Source organism: Hyla sarda, chromosome 9 (assembly GCF_029499605.1).
Source record: "Hyla sarda isolate aHylSar1 chromosome 9, aHylSar1.hap1, whole genome shotgun sequence".
NCBI classification, from domain to species: Eukaryota; Metazoa; Chordata; class Amphibia; order Anura; family Hylidae; genus Hyla; species Hyla sarda.
The window spans coordinates 12036646-12064626 of NC_079197.1; the positions used below are offsets into that span (position 1 = coordinate 12036646).

Consider the following 27981-nt stretch of genomic DNA (forward strand, 5'->3'; position numbering starts at 1 on the left):
CAGGACCACTAACTACCTCCGCCTTTGTGCAAGGAAGAGCAGGAGGAGCACTGCCAGAGCCCTGCAAAATGACCTCCAGCAGGTCACAAATGTGCATGTGTCCACCCAAACGGCCAGAACCAGACTCCATGAGGGTGGTATGAGGGCCCGACGTCCACAGGTGGGGGTTGTGCTTATAGCCCAACACCGTGCAGGACGTTTGGCATTTGCCAGAAAACACCAAGATTGGCAAATTTGTCACTGGCGCCCTGTGCTCTTCACAGAAGAAAACAGGTTCACACTGAGCACATGTGACAGATGTGACAGAGTCTGTAGACGCCATGGAGAACATTCTGCTGCCTGTAGCATCCTCCAGCATGACCGGTTTGGCGGTGGGTCAGTAATGGTGTGGGGTGGCATTTCTTTGGGGGGCCGCACAGCCCTCCATGTGCTTGCCATAGCCTGACTGCCATTAGGTCCCGAGATGAGGCCCTCAGACCCCTTGTGAGACCATATGCTGGTGCGGTTGGTCCTGGGTTCCTCCTAATACAAGACAATGCTAGACCTCATGTGGCTGGAGTGTGTCAGCAGTTCCTACAAGAGGAAGGCATTGATGCTATGGACTGGCCGCCCGTTCCCCTGAATCCGATTGAGCACATCTGGGACGTCTCGCTCCATCCACCACAGACTGTCCAGGAGTTGGCAGATGCTTTAGTCCAGGTCTGGGAGGACATCCCTCAGGAGACCATCCTCCACCTCATCAGGAGCATGCCCAGGCGTTGTAGGGAGGTCATACGGGCACGTGGAGGCCACACACACTACTGAGCCTCATTGGGACTTGTATTAAGGACATTACATAAAGTTGGATCAGCCTGTAGTGAGGTTTTCCACTGTGATTTTGAGTGTGACTCCATATCCAGACCTCCAGGGGTTGATGATTTCCATTGATAATTTTTGTGGGATTTTGTTGTCAGCGAATTCAACTATGTAAAGAGGAAAGTATTTCATACGTTTTGCATCAGTTTTAATATCTGTACCCCCAATATCTTGTGGGGGATTAACTGTTTTACCTCGTACCCTGTATTAAAGGGGTACTCTGGTGGAATATGTTTTATATATATATATAATTATTTTTTTTTTTTAAATCAACTGTTGCCAGAAAGTTAAACAGATTTAACTCAGCTGCTGTATGCTCCAGATAAAGTTGAGTTGTTCTTTCCAGTCTGACCACAGTGCTCTCTGCTGCCACCTCTGTCCATGACTGATCAGGAATGGAGATTTGTTCCTGCTCTGGACAGTTCCTGACATGGACAGAGGTGTCACCAGAGAGCACTGTGGTCAGACTGGAAAGAACATCTCAACTTTCTCTGGAGCATACAGCAGCTGATAAGTACTGGAAGGATTATGATTTTTTTAATAGAAGTAATTTACAAATCTGTTTAACTTACTGGCACCAGTTAATGTGAAACAAATTGTTTTCCACTGGAGTGCCCCTTAAAGGCCTCATCCTAGAATGACCAAACAAGGTAAATGCTCATTCCTGGATGGGTTTGCCCTTTTTGCGACTTATTTTGTGGGTTAGTCCCATCAAAATATGCACTGTAAGCAAATATGATTCCCACTGTTGGCGGCTGTGCAGGTGGAGGCCCTCCTTACCTTCTTCTTCTTGTCTTTTTACAGGGAATTATATTTCCTCAAGTCTTAACTGGATTCATAGCCAACATCTTCAATGCATTAATCAACTACATCTTCCTGTATATTCTGGGCCTGGGGGTGATGTAAGTACCAAAGGGTGTCTGTAATTATGGGGGGGCTCTGGTGTCAACATACCACCCCACCAAAGACCCTAACACATGTAAATCCTTTAACCATTCTCTTCTGTCAAGTTGTTAAAGGGGTATTCCAGGCAAAAACTTTTTTTTATATATATCAACTGACTCCGGAAAGTTAAACAGATTTGTAAATTACTTCTATTAAAAAATCTTAATCCTTCCAATAGTTATTAGCTTCTGAAGTTGAGTTGCTATTTCTGTCTAACTGCTTTCTGATGACTCATGTCCCGGGAGCTGTGCAGTTCCTATGGGAATATTTTCCCATCATGCACAGCTCCCGGGACGTGACATCATCATTGAGCAGTTAGACAGAAAACTTCAGAAGCTAATAACTATTGGAAGAATTAAGTAATTTACAAATCTGTTTAACTTTCAGGAGCCAGTTGATATATATATTAAAAAAGTTTTTGCCTGGAATACCCCTTTAATCATTTTTAAGGCCTCTTTCTAGGAAAGCTGAGTGACCAATACAGCCTCCCCCCAGAGCTTGTCACTGACTATCCCTAAAATCCAGGATAGTAAGTCTGCTTAGATATATGGCGATACCTCCACTTAATTTCTATATTGGTGCATAACTAGGCTAACAGGCCATTCAGGAGTATGTGAAGACTTGGTGACAACCAATATGGCTGCCATGAGAGCTATCGCACAACTACGGAGGTGGTTGTCTGGCTTTTCTAGGATCCTGAATGGCAGACTTGCCTAAATATGTGGAATTTTTCTCTTTATTGGTACTTTTCTACGCAGATTGACTAAACAGGGAACTGGGGTATTTATGGAGAATTATCAAAATAGATGCTACTTAAAGGGGTACTCCGCTCCTAGACATAAGATAACATACCTGATCTCGCTGCTTTTTACCTGCTCTGGACTGCAGAACACTGTGATCAGACTGGAAAGAACTACACAACTTCCTCTAGAGCAGTGGTCTTCAACCTGCGGACCTCCAGATGTTGCAAAACTACAACTCCCAGCATGCCCGGACAGCCAACGGCTGTCCGGGCATGCTGGGGGTTGTAGTTTTGCAACATCTGGAGGTCCGCAGGTTGAAGACCACTGCTCTAGAGCATACAGCAGCTGATAAGTATTGAAAGGATTATAATGTTTATATGGAATTAATTTACAAATCTGTCACCATTAGTTAAAAATAAATAAATAGAAAATTGTCCCTTTAAATTGCATTATAAATTAATCCTGATGGATATTGTATCACTTTAAATTTTCTCCCCCCACAGGGGCTCGGCCTGCGCCAATACCTTGTCTCAGTATATGCAGGCGATCCTGTTATTCTTCTACATCCTGTGGAGGAAGCTTCACGTGGACACGTGGGGAGGTAACGTCCTATAAGATACCTTATTACAATACTTTGTTTTACAGTCGAATTTATTGTATCAGCCACTTTGGAGTTCTTCAGATGACCTGTGGGGGGATGTTCCAGGTCTTTCAATCTTAAAAGGGGTTAAACCAAGAGGTGCCAGAAAGTTAAACAGATTTGTAAATTACTTCCATTTATAAAAGGCAGATAGTAAATGTCCCCTTAAAGGGGTACTCCGGTGAAAACCTTTTTTTCTTTTAAATCAACTGGTGGCAGAAAGTTAAACATATTTGTAAATTACGTCTATTAAAAAACCTTAATCCTTCCTGTACTTATTAGCTGCTGAATACTACAGAGGAAATTCCTGTCTTTTTGGAATGCTCTCTGATGACATCACGAGCACAGTTCTCTCTGATGACGTTATTATAATAATAATAACGCTTTATTTATTGTTGTCCTTAGTGGGATTTGAACCCAAGTCCCCATCTGCTATGCATGGCTGCTAAAATGGACAGAGATGTCAGCAGAGAGCTCTGTGTTCCAAAAAGAAAGGAATTTCCTCTGTAGCATTCAGCAGCTAATAAGTACTGGAAGGATTAAGATTTTTTAATAGAAGTAATTTACAAATATGTTTAACTTTCTGCCACCAGTTGATTTAAAAGAAAAAAGGATTTCACCGGAGTACCCCTTTAAGGCTTTCCACAGCTTAAGGTTTGTTTCAGTTGTATCAGTCTAGACCAGTGTTTCCCAATGAGTGCACCTCCAGATGTTGCAAAACTACAACTCCCAGCATGCCCAGACAGCCAACGGCTGGCTCCAGAAAGTTAAACAGATTTGTAAATTACTTCTTTTAATCCTTCCAATAATTATCAGCTGCTGAAGTTGAGTTGTTCTTTTCTGTCTGGCAACAGTGCTCTCTGCTGACATCTCTGCTTGTCTCGGGAACTGTGCAGAGTAGAAGAGGTTTGCTATGGGGGATTTGCTTTTACTCTGTACAGTTCCCGAGACAGGTGTCATCAGAGAGCGCTTAGGCAGAAAAGAACAACTCAGCTTCAGCAACTCATAAGTACTGAAAGGATTAAGATTTTTTTAATAGAAGTAATTTACAAATCTGTTTAACTTTATGGAGCCAGTTGATATATATAAAAATTTCCTGGATAACCCCTTTAAGTCTGTATTTAAACCCCATTTAATGATATCTTTTCTCCCCAGGGTGGTCGATTGCCTGCTTTGAGAACTGGGGTTCCTTCACCCGTCTCGCCATTCCCAGCATGCTTATGGTCTGTATAGAATGGTGGGCATTCGAAATCGGAATCATCTTGTCAGGTAAGTTAAAGAAGGGGTCTAGAGTGACGGACGAGACACGACTCCTGGGTACCATGTTTGTTGTAGCAGCACAATTTTTTGCATCTTTTAATTTTTAACCCCTTTTCATTGGATGCTCTCTTGTTAGCTCTTTGGCAGGCCGATCCTGAGCCTCCCCTATCCGGGGGTACATATCTGCAGCAGTGCTTCGACCAAATGGAGTGTCCAGGGTATAGTTGTGTGGTACCATTGTGGGATACCAGCACTGGATCTTGTTCAGACACTGCAGCACTCTTTGAACCAGGATCCCTCACAAGCTCTCCCTATGTCCTCTTCTCTCTCTGCTGGTCCTGCAGGAACTGAAAAATCCAAAATGGCTACGAGCACATGTCCACAAAAACGTCTCCTTCCCTAGCTGTATTTACTGCTCAGTTCATTTGCTTGTGCTGCCCGCCATCTACTGGGCACTTCATGTAATTGCAGGATAATACACATCAATAATGCCTTGGGGGGTTGACACTAGAGATGAGCAAATTTACAGTAAATTCGATTCGTCACAAACTTCTCGGCTCGGCAGTTGATGACTTATCCTGCATAAATTAGTTCAGCCTTCAGGTGCTCCGGTGGGCTGGAAAAGGTGGATACAGTCCTAGGAGACTCTTTCCTAGGACTGTATCCACCTTTTCCAGCCCACCGGAGCACCTGAAGGCTGAACTAATTTACGCAGGAAAAGTCATCAACTGCCGAGCCGAGAAGTTCGTGACGAATCGAAATTTACTGTAAATTCGCTCATCTCTAGTTGACACAATAATGTTCACACAATGGGGGAGATTTATGAAATCCTGTAGAGCAGAAAAGTTGCTGGGTTGCCCATAGCAACCAATCAGATCGCTTCTTTCATTTTGCAGAGGCCTTGTTAAAAATGAAAGAAGCGATCTGATTGGTTGCTATGGGCAACTGAGCAACTTTTCCTCTGGACAGGTCTTGATAAATCTCCTCCAATGTCCTATTCATAGCAACAATACAACTGTTTTTCTAATAAAGCAAAGTTGTATATACTGTATTGCTGCAGGTTATTTTACATTTTTAATCCCTTTTTACCTGTTTTACCGTCAGATTTTTAGGATTTTGTTTTTATTTCTTACTGCACATAATTAATGTGTTTCTTTATTATGTGTCTAACTTCTATATTTCACTCACAAATCCCTCCGTTCTGCTGCTCACTCATTCTGAAATCCACTGTTCAGGAAGGGGCGTGTCCAAGGCAAGCACTGAGCCCACCTTCGCTCATTATGCATTCACTTCCTCCCTGAGTCTGCTGTGCTGTGCTGGGTCTCTTCATCCAATCACTGCAGGCTGCTCTGTAACCCCCTCCTCTCTGCAGTCTGATAGGACAGGAGTGAGCACAGACAAGTGCTAGTCCCGCCCCCTCACTTCCTGGACTTTGTCCCTGTCTGTGCTTTAGCTGAGACAAAGTTGATGCTGCAGCCGGACAGGATTATGTTCTGGATGGTATGGGGACCCCTAGTGGACATTTTTTTTTATAAGCCGTGATTTCTATAAAAAGGAGATAACATTTTGATGAAGCATATTAGAAAGGTTAATGTTTTGCCGAGATGTGCAACATAGAAAGCGTTTTTGAATCTGGCCCGAGTCCACAATAACATTTTTAGTCTACAATAATATTTCTCTGTCCCCTCAGGGGTCCTCGGTGTGGAAGATCTCGGGGCTCAAACAATTATTTACCAGATGGCTAACATTGTCTTTATGGTAAGTATCTGAGGTTTTTTTTTTCTCTTCCCTCCAGCTATTTTATGCTGCATTCACACCACATTTTTGCAGTACAGTTCCCGTATACGTCTTCATTGTGAAAACCGTACGGAACCGTATTGAAAACCGTTTTCCAAAAGATGCATCAGGTTGTGTCCGTTTTGCGTCCTGTACGGTTTTGTCAGTTTTTTCCCCGTACCCCAAACCGTAGCCTACCATAGGTTTTTGGTCTGGGTGAAAACCGTATTGAAACGTATATTTTTTTTTTTTAACATGGGAGTCAATGGGAACCGTACAGAAATGTGCGTACGGTTCCATCCGGTTTTCACCATACGATTTTTGACTTAGCACAGTTTTTTTTCTTGGAATTTCAATCAAACAATTGAAACTTTATTCATAATTGAATGAAAAGTTAAAAACGGATGCAACCGGACATCATTTTTCAAACTGTATACGGTTTTCAACTGTATATGGATTCAAATTTGGACACACGTTTTGATACAGTTTAGTCCGGTTTGGAGGAATCCGCTTTTTTTTAATCAAAAACCTGATACGGGAACTGTTTTGGAAAAACGTGGTGTGAACCCGGCCTCTCACTGGTCTGCTATGCCCTCAATTCCCTCATCCCTGATATATGGCCCCCAGGCCATTGATTATGCAAAACTACAACTCCCAGCATGCCTGGAGAGCCAAAGACTATGTACAGGAGCCCCATAGCTTCACCTTAGGACCTTACTGGGTTTCAGTTGTATCAGTCTAGATCAGTGTTTCCCAACGAGTGCGCCTCCAGCTGTTGCAAAACTACAACTCCCAGCATGTCTGGAGAGCCAAAGGCTATGTACAGGAGCCCCATAGCTTCACCTTAGGACCTTACTGGGCTTACTGGGTTTCAGTTGTATCAGTCTAGACCAGTGTTTCCCAACGAGAGTGCCTCCAGCTGTTGCAAAACTACAACTCCCAGCATGTCTGGAGAGCCAAAGGCTATGTACAGGAGCCCCATAGCTTCACCTTAGGACCTTACTGGGTTTCAGTTGTATCAGTCTAGACCAGTGTTTCCCAACGAGTGCGCCTCCAGCTGTTGCAAAACTACAACTCCCAGCATGTCTGGAGAGCCAAAGGCTATGTACAGGAGCCCCATAGCTTCACCTTAGGACCTTACTGGGCTTACTGGGTTTCAGTTGTATCAGTCTAGACAAGTGTTTCCCAACGAGTGCGCCTCCAGCTGTTGCAAAACTACAACTCCCAGCATGCCCGGACAGCCAACGGCTGTCCGGGCATGCTGGAAATTGTAGTTTTGCAACAACTGGAGGAATCCTGGTTGGGAAATACTGGATAATACATCCTTTTCCGGTGCCGATCAGGTGAGGTATCATAACGTTGCGCTATTTCGGCTCTGCAGGTGCCATTGGGGTACAGCATTGCAGCCAGCATCCGAGTTGGTCACGCCCTGGGAGCAGGAGACATTGCACAAGCCAAGAAATCAATGACTGTGGCCATATTACTGACAGGTAAAGAAGAAAAAAGTCTGTCCTGAAATACTCTGTGCTGCAAGGGCCCATGCTCCTCCCACAATCTGTATGGGGTCTCCCACTTACCTCTATTTCCCTCCTGATCTTGCAACACTCCCTACCTATCTTCCCTAACCTTATCACACGATTACACAGGTTTTAACACACTTAAAGGCCTCTTAAAGGGGTACTCCACTGGAAAACTGTTTTTTTTTTCTTTTAAATCAACTGGTGCCAGAAAGTTAAGCAGATTTGTAAATGACTTCTATTAAAAAATCTTAATCCATCCAGTACTTATCAGCTGCTGTATGCTCAACAGGAAGTTCTTTTCTTTTTGCATTTCCTTTCTGCCTGACCACACCGCTCTCTGCTGGCACCTCTGTCCATTTTAGGAACTGTCCAGAGTAGGAGCAAATCCCCATAGAAAACCTTTTCTGCTCCAGACAGTTCCTGACACGTACAGAGGTGTCGGCAGAGAGCACTGTGATCAGACAGAAAGGAAATTAAAAAAGAAAAGAACTTCCTATGGATCATACAGAAGCTGATAAGTACTGGAAGGATTAAGATTTTTTTTTAATAGAAGTAATTTACAAATCTGTTTAACTTTCTGGAGCCAGTTGATTTAAAGGAAAAAAAAAAATGTTTTCCAGTGGAGTACCCCTTTAAATACTCTGTGCTGCTGTGGGAGATTGCTCAAGCTTGTGATGATAATCCAGTGTTGTTTTTTTTTCTTCCAGAGACCTGTGCCCTGGTGTCCTCCATTTTGCTTATCAGCCTGAAGAACGTGATCGGCTATGTATTCACTTCAGATGAGTAAGAAGGGGCGCTGTCTCTTTAAATGTTGGGTGGCAGAATGTGTTTACGGAACAGATATCGCCCCAAGGTTTCGGTTATCATTGGCTGCGAGTGTCCTTGGTTACATCTGGAGACTGTTTGTTTTCCTTTCATACCAGACACAACTTGTGCATGTCCCTGGAAAAATCTGCCGTAGACATAAGTATTCAGACCCTTTACTATGACACTTAATATTTATCTCTGGCTCCTCCCATTTCTCCTGATCATCTCTGAGATGTTTCTCCACCTTGGTCGGAGTCACCTGTGGTAAATTTAGCTGATTGGACAATACACGGCCCTGTCTATATAGGGTCTCACAGCTGACACTGTATATCAGAGCAAACACCAAGCCATGAGGCGGAAAGAACTGCCTGTAGCGTTCAGGGACAGGATTGTGTGGAGGCACAGATCTGGAGAAGGGACAAAACATTTCTGCTGCACTGAAAGTTCCCAAGTGCTTAGTGGTCTCCATAATGGTGTGGCAGAATCATGTCTGTCCATCACCTGCCCAATACCATCCCTACAGTGATCATGGTGGGGGCAGCATCATGTCTGGAGGAAACCAGGCACTGCCCATCACCTGCCCAATACCATCCCTACAGTGATCATGGTGGGGGCAGCATCATATCTGGGGGAAACCAGGCACTGCCCATCACCTGCCCAATACCATCCCTACAGTGATCATGGTGGGGGCAGCATCATGTCTGGAGGAAACCAGGCACTGCCCATCACCTGCCCAATACCATCCCTACAGTGATCATGGTGGGGGCAGCATCATGTCTGGGGGAAACCAGGCACTGCCCATCACCTGCCCAATACCATCCCTACAGTGATCATGGTGGGGGCAGCATCATGTCTGGGGGGAACCAGGTACTGCCCATCACCTGCCCAATACCATCTCTACAGTGATCATGGTGGGGGCAGCATCATGTCTGGAGGAAACCAGGCACTGCCCATCACCTGCCCAATACCATCCCTACAGTGATCATGGTGGGGGCAGCATCATGTCTGGAGGAAACCAGGCACTGCCCATCACCTGCCCAATACCATCCCTACAGTGATCATGGTGGAGGCAGCATCATGTCTGGGGGAAACCAAGCACTGCCCATCACCTGCCCAATACCATCCCTACAGTGATCATGGTGGGGGCAGCATCATGTCTGGAGGAAACCAGGCACTGCCCATCACCTGCCCAATACCATCCCTACAGTGATCATGGTGGGGGCAGCATCATGTCTGGAGGAAACCAAGCACTACCCATCACCTGCCCAATACCATCCCTACAGTGATCATGGTGGGGGCAGCATCATGTCTGGAGGAAACCAGGTACTGTCCATCACCTGCCCAATACCATCCCTACAGTGATCATGGTGGGGGCAGCATCATGTCTGGAGGAAACCAAGCACTACCCATCACCTGCCCAATACCATCCCTACAGTGATCATGGTGGGGGCAGCATCATGTCTGGAGGAAACCAGGCACTGCCCATCACCTGCCCAATACCATCCCTACAGTGATCATGGTGGGGGCAGCATCATGTCTGGGGGAAACCAGATACTGCCCATCACCTGCCCAATACCATCCCTACAGTGATCATGGTGGGGGCAGCATCATGTCTGGGGGAAACCAGGCACTGCCCATCACCTGCCCAATATCATCCCTACAGTGATCATGGTGGGGGCAGCATCATGTCTGGAGGAAACCAGGCACTGCCCATCACCTGCTCAATACCATCCCTACAGTGATCATGGTGGGGGCAGCATCATGTCTGGGGGAAACCAGGCACTGCCCATCACCTGCCCAATACCATCCCTACAGTGATCATGGTGGGGGCAGCATCATGTCTGGAGGAAACCAGGTACTGCCCATCACCTGCCCAATACCATCCCTACAGTGATCATGGTGGGGGCAGCATCATGTCTGGAGGAAACCAGGCACTGCCCATCACCTGCCCAATACCATCCCTACAGTGATCATGGTGGGGGCAGCATCATGTCTGGAGGAAACCAGGCACTGCCCATCACCTTCCCAATACCATCCCTACAGTGATCATGGTGGGGGCAGCATCATATCTGGGGGAAACCAGGCACTGCCCATCACCTGCCCAATACCATCCCTACAGTGATCATGGTGGGGGCAGCATCATGTCTGGAGGAAACCAGGCACTGCCCATCACCTGCCCAATACCATCCCTACAGTGATCATGGTGGGGGCAGCATCATGTCTGGGGGAAACCAGGCACTGCCCATCACCTGCCCAATACCATCCCTACAGTGATCATGGTGGGGGCAGCATCATGTCTGGGGGGAACCAGGTACTGCCCATCACCTGCCCAATACCATCTCTACAGTGATCATGGTGGGGGCAGCATCATGTCTGGAGGAAACCAGGCACTGCCCATCACCTGCCCAATACCATCCCTACAGTGATCATGGTGGGGGCAGCATCATGTCTGGAGGAAACCAGGCACTGCCCATCACCTGCCCAATACCATCCCTACAGTGATCATGGTGGGGGCAGCATCATGTCTGAAGGAAACCAGGCACTGCCCATCACCTGCCCAATACCATCCCTACAGTGATCATGGTGGGGGCAGCATCATGTCTGGAGGAAACCAGGCACTGCCCATCACCTGCCCAATACCATCCCTACAGTGATCATGGTGGGGGCAGCATCATGTCTGGGGGAAACCAGGCACTGCCCATCACCTGCCCAATACCATCCCTACAGTGATCATGGTGGGGGCAGCATCATGTCTGGAGGAAACCAGGCACTGCCCATCACCTGCCCAATACCATCCCTACAGTGATCATGGTGGTGGCAGCATCATGTCTGGAGGAAACCAGGCACTGCCCATCACCTGCCCAATACCATCCCTACAGTGATCATGGTGGTGGCAGCATCATGTCTGGAGGAAACCAGGCACTGCCCATCACCTGCCCAATACCATCCCTACAGTGATCATGGTGGGGGCAGCATCATGTCTGGGGGAAACCAGGTACTGTCCATCACCTGCCCAATACCATCCCTACAGTGATCATGGTGGGGGCAGCATCATGTCTGGGGGAAACCAGGCACTGCCCATCATCTACCCAATACCCTCCCTACAGTGATCATGGTGGGGGCAGCATCATGTCTGGGGGAAACCAGGCACTACCCATCACCTGCCCAATACCATCCCTACAGTGATCATGGTGGGGGCAGCATCATGTCTGGAGGAAACCAGGTACTGCCCATCACCTGCCCAATACCATCCCTACAGTGATCATGGTGGGGGCAGCATCATGTCTGGAGGAAACCAGGCACTGCCCATCACCTGCCCAATACCATCCCTACAGTGATCATGGTGGGGGCAGCATCATGTCTGGAGGAAACCAGGCACTGCCCATCACCTGCCCAATACCATCCCTACAGTGATCATGGTGGGGGCAGCATCATATCTGGGGGAAACCAGGCACTGCCCATCACCTGCCCAATACCATCCCTACAGTGATCATGGTGGGGGCAGCATCATGTCTGGAGGAAACCAGGCACTGCCCATCACCTGCCCAATACCATCCCTACAGTGATCATGGTGGGGGCAGCATCATGTCTGGGGGAAACCAGGCACTGCCCATCACCTGCCCAATACCATCCCTACAGTGATCATGGTGGGGGCAGCATCATGTCTGGGGGGAACCAGGTACTGCCCATCACCTGCCCAATACCATCTCTACAGTGATCATGGTGGGGGCAGCATCATGTCTGGAGGAAACCAGGCACTGCCCATCACCTGCCCAATACCATCCCTACAGTGATCATGGTGGGGGCAGCATCATGTCTGGAGGAAACCAGGCACTGCCCATCACCTGCCCAATACCATCCCTACAGTGATCATGGTGGGGGCAGCATCATGTCTGAAGGAAACCAGGCACTGCCCATCACCTGCCCAATACCATCCCTACAGTGATCATGGTGGGGGCAGCATCATGTCTGGAGGAAACCAGGCACTGCCCATCACCTGCCCAATACCATCCCTACAGTGATCATGGTGGGGGCAGCATCATGTCTGGGGGAAACCAGGCACTGCCCATCACCTGCCCAATACCATCCCTACAGTGATCATGGTGGGGGCAGCATCATGTCTGGAGGAAACCAGGCACTGCCCATCACCTGCCCAATACCATCCCTACAGTGATCATGGTGGTGGCAGCATCATGTCTGGAGGAAACCAGGCACTGCCCATCACCTGCCCAATACCATCCCTACAGTGATCATGGTGGGGGCAGCATCATGTCTGGAGGAAACCAGGCACTGCCCATCACCTGCCCAATACCATCCCTACAGTGATCATGGTGGGGGCAGCATCATGTCTGGGGGAAACCAGGTACTGTCCATCACCTGCCCAATACCATCCCTACAGTGATCATGGTGGGGGCAGCATCATGTCTGGGGGAAACCAGGTACTGCCCATCACCTGCCCAATACCATCCTTACAGTGATCATGGTGGGGGCAGCATCATGTCTGGAGGAAACCAGGCACTGCCCATCACCTGCCCAATACCATCCCTACAGTGATCATGGTGGGGGCAGCATCATGTCTGAAGGAAACCAGGTACTGCCCATCACCTGCCCAATACCATCCCTACAGTGATCATGGTGGAGGCAGCATCATGTCTGGGGGAAACCAAGCACTGCCCATCACCTGCCCAATACCATCCCTACAGTGATCATGGTGGGGGCAGCATCATGTCTGGAGGAAACCAGGCACTGCCCATCACCTGCCCAATACCATCCCTACAGTGATCATGGTGGGGGCAGCATCATGTCTGGAGGAAACCAGGTACTGTCCATCACCTGCCCAATACCATCCCTACAGTGATCATGGTGGGGGCAGCATCATGTCTGGAGGAAACCAAGCACTACCCATCACCTGCCCAATACCATCCCTACAGTGATCATGGTGGGGGCAGCATCATGTCTGGAGGAAACCAGGCACTGCCCATCACCTGCCCAATACCATCCCTACAGTGATCATGGTGGGGGCAGCATCATGTCTGGGGGAAACCAGGTACTGCCCATCACCTGCCCAATACCATCCCTACAGTGATCATGGTGGGGGCAGCATCATGTCTGGGGGAAACCAGGCACTGCCCATCACCTGCCCAATATCATCCCTACAGTGATCATGGTGGGGGCAGCATCATGTCTGGAGGAAACCAGGCACTGCCCATCACCTGCTCAATACCATCCCTACAGTGATCATGGTGGGGGCAGCATCATGTCTGGGGGAAACCAGGCACTGCCCATCACCTGCCCAATACCATCCCTACAGTGATCATGGTGGGGGCAGCATCATGTCTGGGGGAAACCAGGCACTGCCCATCACCTGCCCAATACCATCCCTACAGTGATCATGGTGGGGGCAGCATCATGTCTGGGGGAAACCAGGCACTGCCCATCACCTGCCCAATACCATCCCTACAGTGATCATGGTGGGGGCAGCATCATGTCTGGGGGAAACCAGGCACTGCCCATCACCTGCTCAATACCATCCCTACAGTGATCATGGTGGGGGCAGCATCATGTCTGGGGGAAACCAGGCACTGCCCATCACCTGCCCAATACCATCCATACAGTGATCATGGTGGGGGCAGCATCATGTCTAGAGGAAACCAGGTACTGCCCATCACCTGCCCAATACCATCCCTACAGTGATCATGGTGGGGGCAGCATCATGTCTGGGGGAAACCAGGCACTGCCCATCACCTGCCCAATACCATCCCTACAGTGATCATGGTGGGGGCAGCATCATGTCTGGGGGAAACCAGGCACTGCCCATCACCTGCCCAATACCATCCCTACAGTGATCATGGTGGGGGCAATATACATTGTATATACATGTTTTCTGCATACTAATACTGCGGTGTATGGTATATATGGAGGATATGGATGTAGGTTATAGTCAGTAATCCTAACCTATTCCTGTTCTGTCCTGTAGGGGTGTAGTGCAGCTGGTCAGCTATGTTCTTCCTGTGTACGCTGGGAGTCATCTCTTTGATGGATGTGTGGTGAGAATCATTATTATAATTTTTTTTTATTACCATGAATCAATTGGTTGACATGATAACACTTCCGCTCTGACCATCCAGTGTTATCAGAGGGACGTCTTTATCAATATTAAAGCTCAACCACCATTACTATAGCTCAGTGTTTCCAAACCAGGGTGCCTCCAGCTGTTGCAAAACTACAACTCCCAGCATGCCCGGACAGCCGTTGGCTGTCCGGGCATGCTGAGAGTTGTAGTTTTGCATCAGGTTGTAAAGCATGCAAAAGCTTAAGTGTGGAAGATTGAGACCTATATTTCTAGTAGTGAATCACGTAGGGCTGTGATGAAACAAGTAGGCCTCGTTGTCCATAGCAACCTTAAAGTCTTCCACATCTGTGGTGGCCCAGTACAGGAGTTGCACCCCTGTACCCTTGCTGTCCTGTCAGGCAGACTCTATTTCGGTGTACCCTGAGTCCCTCCTTACCTTATGCAGTGTAAATGGTTAATTACATGTAATATTATCTATTGTAATTTATATATACTGTTATGTGCCTTTAAATCTTGTTGCCAGGTGGTGTAACCAAGGAAAGTACCAGTGATCACGTGACTTATAGGGTGACCTATGGGACCCCTCCAGAGTCTCCCCCATAGAAACCTGTCTGTATAACCTCAGTAAAGCTGCAGTTGTTCCGTAACTTGGCATTGGAGTCATAATTCGCCCCTGCGCCTAGCCCAGGATCCAGCGTTATACCTTCAGGTGGTGTAGAGATTAAACCACGCCCTGGCGTCACGAATACAAGGGGTTAATGCCATCTGCCCCTAGGGTAATAACATCTGCCCTCATCACACATCTTTTTAGTGTAGATTAGAAAATGAAAGTCGATTTTTTTGGTCGGTTGCTATAGGTAACCACGTGCGGATTTATGGTTAGTTACAGTTTCTAGCAGCTAGTTGCCCATAGCAACAAAGCTATTGCCTTCAGCTGTCGGGACATGCTGGAAGTTGTAGTTTTGCAACAGCTGGAGGCATCCTAGTTTAAAAACACTGCTGTAGCTAGTTGGTCTGTGCAAAACAAATTAGGACAGGAAGTGTTGTCATGGGGTCATAGATGGGAACACCCCTTTGTTATTTTAGCAATTTTTTCATCTTTGGTTCTGGATATTTGGACTTTGATGGTGGTTCACTCTCTGTTACGTTTTTCTTGCAGGCCACGTGTGGTGGGGTTCTGCGTGGTACCGGAAAGCAGAAAATCGGGGCCATTTTTCATGCTGTTGGCTATTACGTCATTGGTCTTCCTGTGGGAATCTCCCTGATGTTTGCAGCTAAGATGGGAATAATAGGTAATTGTTTGTTGTCATGGAACTATACACCTCCTCCCAGATCTATCTGTATACTGCTGCTGCTATCTCTATGGTATCAGGATATATAGTAGTTATATATCTCCCCTCCCGATCTATCTGTATACTGCTGCTTATCTCTATGAGATCAGGATTTATACTAGTTAGACACCTCCCCTCCAGCTCTATCTGTATACTGCTGCTGCCATCTCTATGGGATCAGGATATATAGTAGTTATACACCTCCCCTCCAGATCTATCTGTTTACTGCTGCTATCTCTATCGTATCAGGATATATAGTAGTTATATATCTCCCCTCCAGCTCTAGCTGAATATTGCTGCTATCTTTCTGGGATCAGGATGTATAGTAGTTATAAACTTTTCCTCCAGCTCTATCTGTATACTACTGCTACCTCTATGAGATCAGGATATATAGTAGTTATACACCTCCCCTCTAGCTCTATCTGTATACTGCTGCTATCTCTATGGGATCAGTATATATAGTAGTTATACACCTCCCCTCCAGCTCTATCTGTATACTGCTGCTATCTCTATGGGATCAGTATATATAGTAGTTATACACCTCCCCTGAGGCTGTGCTTAAATATTTTATTTTTGGCTGCATTTTTTATGATTTTGCCCTGATTTTTCCAAAGTTGTGGCTTAAAAGGTTCTATTTTACCACAATCCTGCAAATCACAAGGAAAACATTTCCTTTTTACCATGATTTTTTTTAAAATGCAGCAGAAACTGCCAAAATGCTGCAAAATGTAGGAAAATGCATCATCACGTGACACAGCGTAAAGACTATTACTAAGGGAACAAGTGTTCAGGATGTGCCTAAAACATAACCTTTAATATATCACAATAAAAGATAAACAATGTGATGTGTCCAGGTGATAATATATATATATATATATATATATATATATATATATATATATATATATATATACAGTCTCAGTCTAAGTTACACAAGTGTAAGGGTCAATCTGGGCTTAGCGAGAATCAGCCAGCTCAGAAGTGCCACACTGCGGGAGTGCAAAAACTGTACACTGTCACGATGCCGGCTGGCAGGTAGTGGATCCTCTGTGCCAGAGAGGGATTGGCGTGGACCGTGCTAGTGGACCGGTTCTAAGTCACTACTGGTTTTCACCAGAGCCCGCCGCAAAGCGGGATGGTCTTGCTGCGGCGGTAGTGACCAGGTCGTATCCACTAGCAACGGCTCAACCTCTCTGACTGCTGAAGATAGGCGCGGTACAAGGGAGTAGACAGAAGCAAGGTCGGACGTAGCAGAAGGTCGGGGCAGGCAGCAAGGATCGTAGTCGGGGGCAACGGCAGGAGGTCTGGAACACAGGCTAGGAACACACAAGGAAACGCTTTCACTGGCACAATGGCAACAAGATCCGGCGAGGGAGTGAAGGGGAAGTGAGGTATAAATAGGGAGTGCACAGGTGAACACACTAATTGGAACCACTGCGCCAATCAGCGGCGCAGTGGCCCTTTAAATCGCAGAGACCCGGCGCGCGCGCGCCCTAGGGAGCGGGGCCGCGCGCGCCGGGACAGGACAGACGGAGAGCGAGTCAGGTACGGGAGCCGGGATGCGCATCGCGAGCGGGCGCTACCCGCATCGCGAATCGCATCCCGGCTGGAGACGGTATCGCAGCGCACCGGGTCAGTGGAGCTGCCCGGAGCGCTGCGGTAGCGAGAGAGAAGCGAGCGCTCCGGGGAGGAGCGGGGACCCGGCGCGCTCGGCGTAACAGAACCCCCCCCCTTGGGTCTCCCCCTCTTCTTAGAGCCTGAGAACCTGAGGAGCAGACTTTTGTCTAGGATGTTGTCCTCAGGTTCCCAGGATCTCTCTTCAGGTCCACAGCCCTCCCAATCCACCAAAAAGAACTTTTTTCCTCTGACCGTCTTGGAGGCCAGTATCTCTTTCACTGAGAAGACGTCAGAAGAACCGGAGACAGGAGTGGGAGAAACTAATTTGGGAGAGAAACGGTTGATGATGAGTGGTTTAAGAAGAGAGACATGAAAGGCATTAGGAATACGGAGAGAAGGAGGAAGAAGAAGTTTGTAAGAGACAGGATTAATTTGGCACAAGACTTTGAAGGGACCAAGATAGCGTGGACCCAGTTTGTAACTGGGGACACGAAAGCGGACATATTTAGCGGAGAGCCATACCTTGTCTCCGGGAGCAAAAATGGGGGGAGCTCTTCTTTTCTTATCGGCAAACTTTTTCATGCGAGATGAAGCCTGTAAAAGAGAAACTTGGGTCTCTTTCCATATGGTGGAAAGATCACGAGTCACTTCATCTACAGCGGGCAAACCAGAGGGCAAGGGAGTAGGGAGGGGGGGAAGAGGGTGACGGCCGTACACCACGAAAAATGGGGATTTGGAGGAAGATTCAGAGACTCTAAAGTTATACGAGAATTCGGCCCATGGTAGAAGATCTGCCCAATCATCCTGGCGGGAGGAAACAAAATGTCGTAAATAATCACCCAAGACCTGGTTAATTCTTTCTACTTGTCCATTGGATTGAGGATGATATGCAGAAGAAAAGTTTAATTTAATCTTGAGTTGTTTACAGAGAGCCCTCCAGAATTTTGACACGAATTGGACGCCTCTATCCGAGACTATTTGTGTGGGCAACCCGTGAAGACGAAAAATGTGTACAAAAAAATGTTTAGCCAACTGAGGCGCTGAAGGAAGACCAGGAAGAGGGATGAAATGTGCCATCTTGGAGAATCGATCAACGACCACCCAAACAACAGTGTTGCCACGGGATGGGGGTAGGTCTGTAATAAAATCCATACCAATCAGAGACCAAGGCTGTTCGGGGACAGGCAGAGGATGAAGAAAACCAGCGGGCTTCTGGCGAGGAGTCTTATCCCGAGCACAGACAGTGCAGGCTCGCACAAAGTCCACGACATCCGTCTCCAGAGTCGGCCACCAATAGAAGCGAGAGATGAGTTGCACAGATTTCTTGATGCCTGTATGACCTGCGAGATGGGAGGAGTGACCCCATTTGAGGATTCCGAGGCGTTGGCGTGGAGAGACGAAGGTCTTTCCTGGAGGAGTTTGCCTGATGGAGGCTGGAGAAGTGGAGATCAGGCAGTCAGGAGGAATGATGTGTTGCGGAGAGAGTTCAACTTCCGAGGCATCCGAGGAACGAGAGAGAGCATCGGCCCTAATGTTCTTATCGGCAGGCCGAAAGTGAATTTCAAAATTAAATCGGGCAAAGAACAGAGACCACCTGGCCTGGCGAGGATTCAGCCGTTGGGCAGACTGGAGATAGGAGAGGTTCTTGTGATCGGTGTAAATAATAACAGGAAATCTTGATCCCTCCAGCAGATGCCTCCATTCCTCAAGTGCTAATTTAATGGCTAGAAGTTCTCGATCCCCGATGGAGTAGTTCCTCTCCGCCGGAGAGAAGGTCCTAGAAAAAAAACCACAAGTAACAGCATGCCCGGAAGAATTTTTTTGTAGAAGGACCGCTCCAGCTCCTACAGAGGAGGCATCAACCTCCAATAGGAAGGGTTTAGATGGGTCAGGTCTGGAGAGCACGGGAGCCGAAGAAAAGGCAGACTTGAGCCGTTTAAAGGCGTCTTCCGCTTGAGGAGGCCAAGACTTGGGATTGGCATTTTTTTTGGTTAAAGCCACGATAGGGGCCACAACGGTAGAAAAATGTGGAATAAATTGCCTGTAATAATTGGCGAACCCCAAAAAACGTTGGATAGCACGGAGTCCGGAGGGGCGTGGCCAATCTAAGACGGCAGAGAGTTTGTCTGGATCCATTTGTAGTCCCTGGCCAGAGACCAAGTATCCTAGGAAAGGAAGAGATTGGCATTCAAACAGACATTTCTCTATCTTGGCATAAAGTTGATTGTCACGAAGTCTCTGAAGAACCATACGGACATGCAGGCGGTGTTCTTCTAGATTGGCAGAAAAAATCAGGATATCGTCCAGATATACAACAACACAGGAGTATAAGAGATCACGAAAAATTTCATTAACAAAGTCTTGGAAGACGGCAGGGGCGTTGCACAGGCCAAAGGGCATGACTAGATACTCAAAGTGTCCATCTCTGGTGTTAAATGCAGTTTTCCATTCGTCCCCCTCTCTGATGCGGATGAGATTATAAGCACCTCTTAAGTCCAGTTTGGTAAAGATGTGGGCACCTTGGAGGCGATCAAAGAGTTCAGAGATGAGGGGTAGGGGGTAGCGGTTCTTTATCGTGATTTTATTAAGACCGCGGTAGTCAATGCAAGGGCGTAGAGAGCCATCTTTTTTGGACACAAAGAAAAATCCGGCTCCGGCAGGAGAGGAGGATTTACGGATAAAGCCTTTTTTTAAATTTTCCTGGATGTACTCCGACATAGCAAGAGTCTCTGGGGCGGACAGAGGATAGATTCTGCCCCGGGGTGGAGTAGTGCCCGGGAGGAGGTCAATAGGACAATCATAAGGCCTGTGAGGAGGTAGAGTCTCAGCTTGTTTTTTGCAAAAAACATCCGCAAAGTCCATATAGGCCTTAGGGAGACCGGTTACAGGGGGAACCACAGAGTCACGGCAAGGGTTACTGGGAACCGGTTTTAGGCAGTCCTTGAAACAAGAGGGCCCCCAACTCTTGATCTCCCCAGTGGACCAATCCAGGGTTGGGGAATGGAGTTGAAGCCAGGGTAGTCCAAGGAGGATTTCAGAAGTGCAATTGGGGAGGACCAAAAATTCAATCTTCTCGTGATGAGGTCCGATGCACATTAGAAGGGGCTCCGTGCGGAAACGTATGGTACAATCCAATCTTTCATTGTTTACACAATTGATGTAGAGGGGTCTGGCGAGACTGGTCACTGGGATGTTGAACCTGTTGACGAGAGAGGCCAAAATAAAATTTCCTGCAGATCCGGAATCCAAGAAGGCCATAGTAGAGAAGGAGAAGGCAGAGGCAGATATCCGCACAGGCACAGTAAGACGTGGAGAAGCAGAGTAGACATCAAGGACTGTCTCACCTTTGTGCGGAGACAGCGTACGTCTTTCCAGGCGGGGAGGACGGATAGGACAATCCTTCAGGAAGTGTTCGGTACTGGCACAGTACAGACAGAGATTCTCCATGCGGCGTCGTGTCCTCTCTTGAGGTGTCAGGCGAGACCGGTCGACCTGCATAGCCTCCACGGCGGGAGGCACAGGAACGGATTGCAGAGGACCAGAGGAGAGAGGAGCCGGGGAGAAAAAACGTCTTGTGCGAACAAAGTCCATATCCTGGCGGAGCTCCTGACGCCTTTCGGAAAAACGCATGTCAATGCGAGTGGCAAGATGGATGAGTTCATGTAGGTTAGCAGGGATTTCTCGTGCGGCCAGAACATCTTTAATGTTGCTGGATAGGCCTTTTTTAAAGGTCGCGCAGAGGGCCTCATTATTCCAGGATAATTCTGAAGCAAGAGTACGGAATTGTACGGCGTACTCGCCAACGGAAGAATTACCCTGGACCAGGTTCAACAGGGCAGTCTCAGCAGAAGAGGCTCGGGCAGGTTCCTCAAAGACACTTCGAATTTCTGAGAAGAAGGAGTGTACAGAGGCAGTGACGGGGTCATTGCGGTCCCAGAGCGGTGTGGCCCATGACAGAGCTTTTCCAGACAGGAGGCTGACTACGAAAGCCACCTTAGACCTTTCAGTAGGGAACTGGTCCGACATCATCTCCAAGTGCAGGGAACATTGGGAAAGAAAGCCACGGCAGAATTTAGAGTCCCTATCGAATTTATCCGGCAAGGATAGTCGTAGACCAGAAGCGGCCACTCGCTGCGGAGGAGGTGCAGGAGCTGGCGGAGGAGATGATTGCTGAAGCTGTGGTAGTAGCTGCTGTAGCATCACGGTCAGTTGAGACAGCTGTTGGCCTTGTTGCGCTATCTGTTGTGACTGCTGGGCGACCACCGTGGTGAGGTCGGCGACAACTGGCAGAGGAACTTCAGCGGGATCCATGGCCGGATCTACTGTCACGATGCCGGCTGGCAGGTAGTGGATCCTCTGTGCCAGAGAGGGATTGGCGTGGACCGTGCTAGTGGATCGGTTCTAAGTCACTACTGGTTTTCACCAGAGCCCGCCGCAAAGCGGGATGGTCTTGCTGCGGCGGTAGTGACCAGGTCGTATCCACTAGCAACGGCTCAACCTCTCTGACTGCTGAAGATAGGCGCGGTACAAGGGAGTAGACAAGAGCAAGGTCGGACGTAGCAGAAGGTCGGGGCAGGCAGCAAGGATCGTAGTCGGGGGCAACGGCAGGAGGTCTGGAACACAGGCTAGGAACACACAAGGAAACGCTTTCACTGGCACAATGGCAACAAGATCCGGCGAGGGAGTGAAGGGGAAGTGAGGTATAAATAGGGAGTGCACAGGTGAACACACTAATTGGAACCACTGCGCCAATCAGCGGCGCAGTGGCCCTTTAAATCGCAGAGACCCGGCGCGCGCGCGCCCTAGGGAGCGGGGCCGCGCGCGCCGGGACAGGACAGACGGAGAGCGAGTCAGGTACGGGAGCCGGGATGCGCATCGCGAGCGGGCGCTACCCGCATCGCGAATCGCATCCCGGCTGGAGACGGTATCGCAGCGCACCGGGTCAGTGGAGCTGCCCGGAGCGCTGCGGTAGCGAGAGAGAAGCGAGCGCTCCGGGGAGGAGCGGGGACCCGGAGCGCTCGGCGTAACATACACACTGTACCACTATTTTATCATTTTACCTATATTAATGTCAGTCTATATACCTCCCTGATGACGCCACCATAAATTGGGTGGTAGAAGCGCGTCGGCGGTTTTTCTATATATCCGGTGTACAAACCTGGTGCGGTTTTCTGCACCCCCGCAGTGTGGCACTTCTGAGCTGGCTGATTCTCGCTAAACCCAGATTGAGCCTTACACTTGTGTAACTTAGACTGAGACTGTATATATATATATATATATATATATATATATATATTATCACCTGGACACATCACATTGTTTATCTTTTATTGTAATATATTAATGATTACGTTTTAGGCACATCCTGAACACTTGTTCCTTTAGTAATAGTTTCTCATGCTGGATGTACGTGGTGTACGTGGGACCTGGTACCAAATACCACGACTACTGTTGTTACAGTCTAAAGACTCCAAATCTTCATAAAACACATTGATTATGATTATAGGGCAAATCACTTTCTCCCCATATTTATCTAAAGAAACGCACTTTGAATAATAATCTGCATCCAAGCTGTATGTAATGTGAATTAACACCAACTCACTGATGAGTCTAATGAATTAACCTGGGTGAACTCCAGCACCAGCAGCATCATTAGGAAACCAGATGGATTGATCAACCACCTGACCCTCAGCGTTCATGGGAATGTAGATTCCAATACCACTCCAAACTCCACGGAGGATAATAGGCGCTGCCAGTAAGGTGATCCAGAAGTGACAATAAAAACGTATTTTATTAAAACATGCTATGCGTGAAACCGGACCGGAAGAAGAAACAGGTCCGGTTTAGCAATGCGTAGTATGTTTTAACAAAATACGTTTTTATTATCACTGGATCACCTTACTGGCAGCGCCTATTATCCTCCGTGGAGTTTGGAGCGGTATTGGAATCTATTATTCATGCTTGGGAGCGTGAGAAGGAATGTGCAGCAGCCTTAAAGGGGTACTCTGGTGAAAACCTTTTTTCTTTTAAATCAACTGGTGATAGAAATTTCAACATATTTGTAAATTACTTCTATTAAAAAATCTTAATCCTTCCTGTACTTATTAGCTGCTGAATACTACAGAGGAAATTCTTTTCTTTTTGGAATGCTCTGACATCACGAGCACAGTTCTCTCTGCTGATGTTATAATAACGCTTTATTTATTGTTGTCCTTAGTGGGATTTGAACCCAAGTCCCCAGCACTGCAAGGCAGCAGGGCTAACCACTGAGCCACCATGCTGCCCTTAGCATATGTTTGCTATGCATGGTTGCTAAAATGGACATAGATGTCAGCAGAGAGCACTGTGCTCGTGATGTCATCAGTGTTCCAAAAAGAAAGGAATTTCCTCTGTAGCATTCAGCAGCTAATAAGTACTGGAAGGATTAAGATTTTTTTAATAGAAGTCATTTACAAATACGTTTAACTTTCTGGCACCAGTTGATTTAAAAGAAAAAAGGTTTTCACCGGAGTACCCCTTTAAAGGGGTACTCCGCTGCTCAGTGTTTGGAAGAAACTGTTCCGAACGCAGGAGCCGGCGCCGGGAGCTTGTGATGTCAAAGCCCTGCCCACCCATGATGTCACGACCCACCCCCTCAATGCAAGTCTATGGGAGGGGGCGTGACGGCTGTCACGCCCCCTCCCATAGACTTGCATTGAGGGGGGTGACGTCATGAGGGGGCAGGGCTATGACGTCACAGGCTCACGAGGTCTAATGGCGCCACTTTCCCATAATACACTGCTGCCTAGGAATTGGAAATGAGCAGAATTCTGAAAGCAGCTCCGGAAGTAAACAGAGTATCAACATTTTATGTAGATAAAAACTCCTAAGTATTAAAGTGGAGTTCCCCTTTAAAGGGTACTCCACTGGAAAACATTTTAAATCAACTGATGCCAGAAAGTTAAACAGATTTGTAAATTACTTCTATCAAAAAAATCCCAATCCTTCCAATACTTATCGGCTGTTGTATAATACACAGGAAGTTCTTTACTTTTTGAATTTCCTTTCTGCCTGACCACAGTGCTCTTTACTGACACCTCTGTCCATGTCAGGAACTGTCCAGAGCAGGAGAGGTTTGCTATGGGAATTTGCTCCTACTCTGGACAGTTCCTAAAATGTCAGCAGAGAGCACTGTGGGCAGGCAGAAAGGAAATTAAAAAAGAAAAGAACTTCCTCTGTATTATACAGCAGCTAATAATTACTGGAAGGATTAAGATTCTTTTTCATCAAAGTAATTTACAAATCTGTTTAACTTTCTGGCACCAGTTGATTAAAAAGAAAAAGTTTTCCAGTGGAGTACCCCTTTTTTTTTTTTTTTTTTTTTTAATCAACTGGTGCCAGAAAGTTAAACAGATTTGTAAATCACTTCTATAAAAAAAAAATCTTAATCCTTCCAGTACTTTTTAGGGGCTGTATACTGAAGAGAAATCCAAAAAAGAAATGCATTTCCTCTGATGTTCTGACCACAGTGCTCTCTGCTGACCTCTGCTGTCCATTTTAGGAACTGTCCAGAGTAGGAGAAAATCTCTATAGCAAACATATGCTTCTCTGGACAGTTCCTAAAATGGACAGCAGAGGTCAGCAGAGAGCACTGTGGTCACGACATCAGAGGAAATGCATTTCTTTTTTGGATTTCTCTTTAGTATACAGCCCCTAAAAAGTACTGGAAGGATTAAAGGAAAACTGTCACATATTTTCTCCCGCACTATCCACAGGTATTGGTGGATAGTGCGGGAGACGCTGATTAAAACGAGCCCTACCTTGGTCTGATCCGCGCCGCCGTTCGCCCGCAATTGTAGTTTTAATCTCTGTGTATATCCGTCTGTAACTGGCAAAGGCGGGGCTTCTGCGGACTAATGGACACTGACGTCAGCGCCGCTCATGAATATTCATCCCTCCTGTTCTCTCTCTCTTCGCCGCTCCTAACCAGAGGGAGGGATGAATATTCATGAGCTGCGCTGACGTCAGTGCCAGTTAGCCCGCAGAAGCACCGCCTTTGCCAGTTACAGACGAATATACACAGAGATTAAAACTACAATTGCGGGCGAACGGCAGTGCGGAACAGACCAAGGTAGGGCTCGTTTTAATCAGTGTCTCCCGCACTATCCACCAGTACATGTGGATAATGCGGGAGAAAATATGTGACAGTTTTCCTTTAAGATTTTTTAATAAAGTGATTTACAAATCTGTTTAATTTTCTGGCACCAGTTGATAAAAAAAAAAAAAAAAAAAAAAAAAGTTTTCCAGTGGAGTTCCCCTTTAAGGACATTACTCTGTACAACACTGAGGTTACAGATGGGGGATGTTTGACGATAACCAGGAATGTAGATAAGACGAGTTGATGTATGGGTATGGCTGCCAATGATATCACGGCGTCCTCCAGATAACCGCGGCCTTGTTCTTTCCTCAGGGTTCTGGCTCGGGATCCTCCTCTGCTCTCTGCTGCAGGTCATCACTTTCTTAGTCTTCGTTTTTAAGATCGACTGGGAAAAGGCGTCACAAGAGGTCGGTGTCCACTGGTGTTTGTAGATCCAGATACATTTGTGATGTGCGCTGTGACTGCACCTTATATTTCCATTTCAGGCACAGGCCAGGGCCAAGAAGAGAGTCCATGTGACCCGAGACCAACACAACAAGGCGGCCATTTACCAGGGTGCGGCCCTGACTGGTATGTAAACCAGGAGTAACAATCCCCATAGAAATACCTGTGTCTGTAATAGGTTGTGTCTATTCCTATGGGAAAGCTGGGTGACAACCAGTCCGGCCACAGCTACAGCACCTACAGGGTTGTCAGCCGGGTGTCCACGTCTCCTGAAAGCTGCGTTTTCCCTATTCCTGTATTAAAAATACAAAGCAGAGGCGCTCCCTGTGGAGGATCACAGGTGCTAATGCCGGACAAGGACGGGGATACAGACGATCTCTTACCCGCACCGGTTGTGTACCGACATACACAACAATGGTCAGCACGTGTGGAGGCAAAGATTATTGTGCTCGTCTGCAGCCTTCCCATAAAAGCTTGTATGATCCAGTCAACTGCGTAAAGAGTAGGGATCCTCAGGCGCCGACAGGAACAAAGAGGCTTCAGGTAGGTAGGTTCAGGTATAAAAAGCTTTATTCAGCCAAGATGCAACGCGTTTCACTGCACAAGCGCAGCTTCCTCAGGCATCACCTTTACATAGTTGAATGCGCTGACAACAAAATCTCACAAAAATTATCAATGGAAATCATCAACCCATGGAGGTCTGGATATGGAGTCACACTCAAAATCACAGTGGAAAACCACACTACAGGCCGATCCAACTTTATGTAATGTCCTTAATACAAGTCCCAATGAGGCTCAGTAGTGTGTGTGGCCTCCACGTGCCCGTATGACCTCCCTACAATGCCTGGGCATGATCCTGATGAGGTGGGGGATGGTCTCCTGAGGGATGTCCTCCCAGACCTGGACTAAAGCATCCGCCAACTCCTGGACAGTCTGTGGTGGATGGAGCGAGACGTCCCAGATGTGCTCAATCGGATTCAGGGGAACGGGCGGCCAGTCCATAGCATCAATGCCTTCCTCTTGTAGGAACTGCTGACACACTCCAGCCACACGAGGTCTAGCATTGTCTTGTATTAGGAGGAACCCAGGGCCAACCGCACCAGCATATGGTCTCACAAGGGTCTGAGGATCTCATCTCGTACCTAATGGCAGTCAGGCTACCTCTGGCAAGCACATGGAGGACTGTGCGGCCCCCCAAAGAAATGCCACCCCGCACTATTACTGACCCACCGCCAAACCGGTCATGCTGGAGGATGTTGCAGGCAGCAGAACGTTCTCCACGGCGTCTCCAGACTCTGTCACAAGTGCTCAGTGTGAACCTGTTTTCTTCTGTGAAGAGCACAGGGCACCAGTGGCGAATTTGCCAATCTTTGTGTTCTCTGACAAATGCCAAACGGTGTTTGGCTGTAAGTACAACCCCCACCTGTGGACGTCGGGCCCTCATACCTCCCTCATGGAGTCTGTTTCTGACCATTTGAGTGGACACATGCACATTTGTGGCCTGCTGGAGGTCATTTTGCAGGGCTCTGGCAGTTCTCCTCCTGCTCCTCCTTGCACAAAGATGGAGGTAGCTGTCCTGCTGCTGGGGTTTTGCCTTCCTACGGCCTCCTCCACGTCTCTTGATGTACTGGCCTGTCTTCTGGTAGCGCCTCCATGCTCTGGACACTACGCTGACAGACACAGCAAACCTTCTAGCCACAGCTCGCATTGATGTGCCATCCTGGATGAGCTGCACTACCTGAGCCACTTGTGTGGGTTGTAGACTCCGTCTCATGCTACCACTAGAGTGAAAGCACCGCCAGCATTCAAAAGTGACCAAAACATCAGCCAGGA

General features: G+C 48.1%; 1 protein-coding gene across 2 annotated transcripts in view; it reads left to right on the plus strand.

Moving 5' to 3' along the window:
- LOC130291808 (multidrug and toxin extrusion protein 1-like) overlaps positions 1-27981 on the plus strand; it is a 51316-nt gene that overhangs the window by 20977 nt on the left and 2358 nt on the right. For both annotated transcript variants that reach the window (XM_056541103.1, XM_056541104.1), the window contains 10 exons: positions 1660-1757; positions 3047-3144; positions 4339-4452; positions 6134-6201; positions 7601-7709; positions 8447-8522; positions 14524-14593; positions 15779-15911; positions 26017-26111; positions 26190-26274. In XM_056541103.1, the coding sequence (XP_056397078.1) occupies positions 1660-1757; positions 3047-3144; positions 4339-4452; positions 6134-6201; positions 7601-7709; positions 8447-8522; positions 14524-14593; positions 15779-15911; positions 26017-26111; positions 26190-26274 (946 nt within the window). The remainder of the gene's footprint in view (positions 1-1659; positions 1758-3046; positions 3145-4338; positions 4453-6133; positions 6202-7600; positions 7710-8446; positions 8523-14523; positions 14594-15778; positions 15912-26016; positions 26112-26189; positions 26275-27981) is intronic.